The sequence below is a fragment of the Triplophysa rosa genome, linkage group LG21 (genome assembly GCF_024868665.1).
Source record: "Triplophysa rosa linkage group LG21, Trosa_1v2, whole genome shotgun sequence".
Lineage (NCBI taxonomy): Eukaryota > Metazoa > Chordata > Actinopteri > Cypriniformes > Nemacheilidae > Triplophysa > Triplophysa rosa.
The window spans coordinates 20,197,263-20,203,262 of NC_079910.1; the positions used below are offsets into that span (position 1 = coordinate 20,197,263).

Sequence of the window (6,000 nt, forward strand, 5' to 3'; positions counted from 1 at the left end):
GTGGGCGTCCTAGAGGCTAGTGGAGGTGAGCTGGCCATTTCCGCAAGATGCCCGTTTCCGGCTCCGCCCTGGCTCCCAGCCCTGCCTGTGCCACCTTGACTAGGCCCTGGTGCTCTGTCGCCCCTCTGCCGGCTCTGCTCTGGTCTCCAGGCCCTCTGCCATTCCATGGGCCTGGCCCTCCGTTCCACCTCGCATCTGGAAGCCGCTCCTTAGAAGGTGTTCTATGTTTATTGTCTTGTGGACTTTTAGTTTGTATTTCTTAGTTCCTGTTTCCTGTCTCGTTTTGTAGTTTATTGTCTTGTTAGCTCGTTACCCCTGTGTATATATAGCCCTTGTGTTTCCTTTGTTCCTTGTCAGTTATTGTTTACTGTTATGCTTGTTTCAGAGTGTATTCCTTGTGTTCAGTCTGTGCTCTTGTGGATTTTCCCTGTTTTATGGAATAAATGGACTTTACTGCATTGGGATCCAGCTCTTCCTTGTATCTCTGCTTCAATCATAACAACAGTATTGAAAATGGCGTAATATCCAGTGCAATTTGTATTGCATTTGTTTCGCCGCATCTACACGAGAAGTGACACGAGACAAACAAGTTTCTATTATGAATCGTTGTGTGTTGCGGCTGTATTGTGTCGCGACATGTCTGGTGTGAACAACATTAATGTTACAGTTGCACAAATACTTTTTTTTACTTCAATAAGACCACTGTGTATGATTGTAATTTGTAAATTGTAATAAGCCTAAACAATTTGTATTTATGTATTTTAGTTTGACAATTTATATTTATCTTATTTTTATCATAATATGGTTGGTCTTAAGGCCCCGGTTACACTTGCCTTTTTGCTCCCATGACTTCCATTCATATGCATGCGAATGCGACAGACCAGAAATGAAAGCCCATCCGAAGATATTTTGCTGCGTAGCAAAGTTAAAGTTTGGTGAACTCTGACCTGCAAATTCGCCTCACATGAATGTGTGAAACCAAAGATCAAAACGTCACAACCTGACCTCTCGGTACAGAAATGTAAAAGATGGAGGAATCGCTCCTGCCCATTTTTGCAGCACCGTCCGAACGAATTTTGCATGCTCAAAGTTTAGTCTGACTGCGGAATAAGTGTTTTCTTTATAAATAAGTATTTCATTTGTTTGTCTTTGTCAGTAAAAAACAATATATGCTACATAATAACAGCCCAACAACATAGCTTATTTATTTTTATTATTATTATCTTATTTGGCACCAAAATCAGGATGAATACAATAATATCACATACCACACAAATCCCTGTCATGATTCTGCCTCATCATGTCATGTCTTTGTTTCTTGGTCTTGTGGCAGAATCATGACAGAGCCTCTTGTTTTGTGTGGAGAGAAACATATTATTGTCGGTCACATAATGTGCGTTCTCTCCGGTCTTGTCTATGGCCCCGCCCCTCTCGTTCTCTCGTTTAGCTTCCCGCCTGTGTTTCATTACCCACACCTGCCCATTGTTTTCTCTCTTGTTAGTTACCCTATATTATGCCCTTGTGTCTTCAGTCCTGTGCTCGTTCGTTTTGTACCATTGCTTGTTTCGTTCATTTGCTGATTGCTGCATATGATTCATGTCTTTGAAGACGTTGCGTCTTGTTCCTGTCTGTAAGTCATCCCAGTCTAGTCTAGTGTACTTTTGTCAAGTGTAGTTTTAGTCCAGTGTTAGTTAGTCTACGTTCCTGTTTGCCTGTCATATTATTTCTCTTTGTTATTGTGGGTCTTTGTTTTGTGTTTAAATAAATCTTGTTTTTTGTTAACCCCTTAACTGCTGCCTGCAATTGGGTTCTTTCCCTGTCTATTCAGGACAATCACTGCACGGGAAATTCCTTCACCGAGACAGCCCAAATACAACAATAAACATTAGCATGTTATGTCAGCCATACTTATCTCTAGAGAGAAGTAATTTAATAAACTCCAGTTTCCTACCTAAAATCAACATCTGCACTAGACAAAATATTTAGCACAACCTTGAACAAGAAAAAAGTTATTCGTTAAATATGAAATGAATGTCACAGAAATAATTAAATGTAACTTTTTTATGCATGTCAACACATTATTACAACATTAATTGAATGTTTTAAGACAAATGATAACTAAACTGTTTGTTTTTGTTGAAACTTACTTACTTGAATTAACATTTTTCAAGATAGAACCTTATAATTCTAAGCAGAAAGAGATTTGTTTAGAATAAGAAGGTTCTAAGACGCTCAAGACAAAAAGACCCAAAGGCATCAACAAAATCGAACAGTGTGCACACCAAAAAAAGTTATCTTCGCAATGCTTTGGTATATTAAACTTGGTATGTGTCATACCAAACTAGATTATTTTCGTTACTGTGCCATCTATCTGTCTTAACTGATGAACTTATTATGATGTAAACCTTTATACCTATGTTTTTTTTTTTTGGTTATCAGTAATGTCCAAAAATATTTGCTTTATGCCACTTGCTTCTATATTTTAAATCATTATTATAAATATAAGAACTATTATAACAGATCATGGTAATTTTGAGTGAGAAAACAAGCTTTAAACTTCTGTTGATAGATTAAACTTCTGTTGGCTGTTTGCTGGAGATTTCATGAAGAAAAGTTTACCTCTTTGGTAGCAATATATAGTATATTTTAGGTATTAAAATCTTTTGTACTTAGATTCATTTTGATGGGTGGAGCCATTTGTATGACGAGTGGATGGATTCTGACCATCCGGACATCCACCCAGCAGGCTGGTCTGAAAGCACAGGACACCCCCTTAAACACCCACCTTGCCAGCCGAGTGCCCGGAAAGATGGTGAGAACCTAAACTCATCATCCAGTATCATTTCACTGACACGTATGTGCTCATGTAAGAAATACTCTGTCACTTCAGAGTATTATACACCATTTAGGTCCCAGGGAGAACCTGACAGTCCAACAACCAAACTTCTCCTCCATGTCCTGTAAAAGCCTTCCTCAGCCTCGCAACACCTCAAAATACAGCTTCCACCACAGGTTATTTTGACAAGGGACTTTTGCATACAATACATTCAATACACAATTCAATATTAAAAATTAATTACATACTGCTACAAATTAATGCAGTGGGGTTTTTTTCAACAGAAAGTGTCCTACTCCAGGATGTGATGGGTCTGGTCATGTGACTGGCCGTTTTACCGCTCATCATTGTTTATCTGGTTGTCCATTGGCTGAGAGAAACCAGGGCCGTCTCAAGGCGGATCTCTCTGATACAGAAGGATCCAAGCGCACACTCCTTGTCTTTGGCCAGAGAGCAAAAAAGTCACGGTACCATGGCAGGTAAAACAGTGCTTACAGTTGTGTTTGTCAAGTACAATTGGAAAGTTGCATGTTGATGTTGTGATTCTATAAATGTTTAATTAACCCTAATACGACCTTGAGGAAAATGTTTTGTGCAAAATCATTTTGTTTTTAGAACAAAAGAAAACAAAAAAGTTGGATTTGATTCAACAATGTTGGATTCAACAAAGTGATTGAATAAACATCAATAAATTAATAGTCAAGGCAAGGCATGTTTATTTGCATAGCACATTTCACACACAATGGTAATTCAAATTGCTTTAAATGTGGCTAAATGTTTTAGCACATCTGATCTCTTGGTGCCCTTGTTTAGAGCGAACCCTTGGTATGTCTAACTGACTTGATCCTAATGATCTAAGTCAGGGGTCTTGAACTACTTTTCTTTGAGGGCCAGATTCCAAAAGTATAAATAGGATGCGGGCCAGTTTTTTACAATATTCTCATTTCTTCTGTTATTTTGTTTTTCTGTTATTTATTCCGTTTCTTTCCTTTTATACTGTTTTTGTTGCTGTTACTTATAGGCCATGATTAAAACATGCACACAAATATTGCATCCAGTATTTGTGCCTTTTCATGATATTAAATTAAAAGGGATATTGTCTTTTTAATTGTATTTTATATTCCTTAATGCGTTACTTTACCCAAAAATTGCTACTAATTTACTCACCCACAGTCCTCCAGTACATCGAGATGTGGGTGGCATAGTGACCGCGTCCTTCTTTATCCAGCTCTATCATCTCAGCTCTTGTCAGGTCGCCGCTTTCCATTCTCTGCTCTACCATCAGGTCGGCCATGACTGCATCCTGCTCGCTGTGGTAACCTTGGAACAATGAGACAAGACTGGCTGAGAGTAGAGTACTGTTCTGACTCTTTGATGCAACAAGTACATCAGTTGTGTTTTTGGTTCCGGTTGATCTAATAATGCAGCCTAAACCCTCAGAGGATTTATATTATGGAAGTGTAGTGTATGCAAGATTAAAAAGATGCGTCTTTAGTCTAGATTTAAACTGACAGAGTGTGTCTGCCTCCCGGACAGTGCAGGGAAGACTATTCCAAAGTTTAGGCGCTAGATAGGAAAAGGATCTACCACCTGCACTTGATTTTGAAATTCTAGGTATTACCAACTGACAGGACGCCTGAGAGCGTAATGCACGTGAAGGACTGTAATACAAAAGGAGTTCATTCAAGTACTGAGGAGCTAAACCATGTAGGCTTTATAGGTAATAAGCAAGATTTTAAAGTTAACGCGATGCTTTATAGGTAACCAGTGCAAGGTTGACAGAACCGGGCTAATATGTTCATACTTTTTTGTACGTGTAAGAACTCGAGCTGCCGCGTTTTGGACCAATTGGAGTTTTTGTAATAAGCCTGCAGGGCAACCACCTAACAGTGCATTACAGTATCTAGTCTTGATGTCATGAATGCATGAATTAACTTCTCTGCATCTGAATTGACAGCATATGACGTAGTTTAGATATATTCTTAAGATGGAAAAACGCAATTTTACAGGTGTTGGCGACGTGGCTCTCAAATGACAGATTACTATCGAATAGAACGCCAAGATTCTTTGCTGACGACGAGGGTTTTATGGAACATCCGTCAATAGTTAAACAGTATTCTTGGTTGTTACTTATAGCAGTTTTCGGTCCAATAAGTAACACTTCCGTTTTGTCCGAGTTCAGTAATAAAAAGTTGTTACTCATCCAGTTTTTTATATCGACTATGCATTCCATTATTCGATGGAACTGCTGTGTTTCATGAGGCTTCGAGGAAATATAAAGTTGAGTATCATCAGCATAACAGTGAAAGCTAACTCCGTGTCGCTTTATTATATCTCCTAGAGGTAGCATGTATAATGCGAAGAGCAGAGGCCCTAAGACTGAGCCCTGTGGTACACCGTACTGGACTTGCGATTTGCTGACACCTCATTGTTTATTGCTACAAATTGAAAACGGTCGGATAAATAAGATTTAAACCATTTCAAAGCTATTCCTTTAATGCCGACGTAATTTTCGAGTCTATGTAGGAGTGTGCTGTGGTCAATGGTGTCGAATGCAGCACTAAGGTCTAGCAGCACCAATAACGAGATACAACATCGGTCAGACGCCAATAGCAGATCATTTGTAACTCTGATCAAAGCAGTCTCTGTACTGTGACATGCTCTAAATCCAGACTGGAATTCTTCATTGATGTCATTCCTTTGGAGGAAGGAGCATAATTGAGTTGAAACTACTTTTTCCAGAACTTTTCATACCCGTATGTACGGGGCGGAGCACTGGCCATGCCATGCTATTCGTACCAATAAAAAGACAATCAGAGAGATGATAGTTCCTCACAGTTCAAACCCCATTCTGTTCGGTTCGGTTCCATTCAGGAGGAACTGAGGTTACATAAGATACCAAGACGTTTGTAGACAGCTTTGTCTTTTACGCCTAAACCTACATAACTAGAGAACCCTCATTTAGTAGCACCTAGCAACATGGTCTCTGAAGGACCAAACCCAAGCCACTCCCTTTCAGTTCCCTTGTGGCGAACGATTGTGTCGAACCGACAGATGGGGTTCGTCCTTGAGAACCTATTATTCCGACTTCTTAGAAAAGGCCAATGAAAATTGGCGAATGAAATTTGCATGCCGGACTCCCCCCCGGATATCCGGGTATAAAA

At 39.4% G+C, this 6,000-nt stretch overlaps 1 protein-coding gene across 4 annotated transcripts in view; it reads left to right on the forward strand.

Annotated features, from left to right (window-relative positions):
- Positions 1 to 6,000, forward strand: part of l3mbtl1 (L3MBTL histone methyl-lysine binding protein 1) — a 57,470-nt gene that overhangs the window by 22,671 nt on the left and 28,799 nt on the right. For all 4 annotated transcript variants that reach the window (XM_057319955.1, XM_057319954.1, XM_057319956.1 and 1 more), the window contains 3 exons: positions 2,674 to 2,812; positions 2,910 to 3,012; positions 3,121 to 3,315. In XM_057319955.1, the coding sequence (XP_057175938.1) occupies positions 2,674 to 2,812; positions 2,910 to 3,012; positions 3,121 to 3,315 (437 nt within the window). The remainder of the gene's footprint in view (positions 1 to 2,673; positions 2,813 to 2,909; positions 3,013 to 3,120; positions 3,316 to 6,000) is intronic.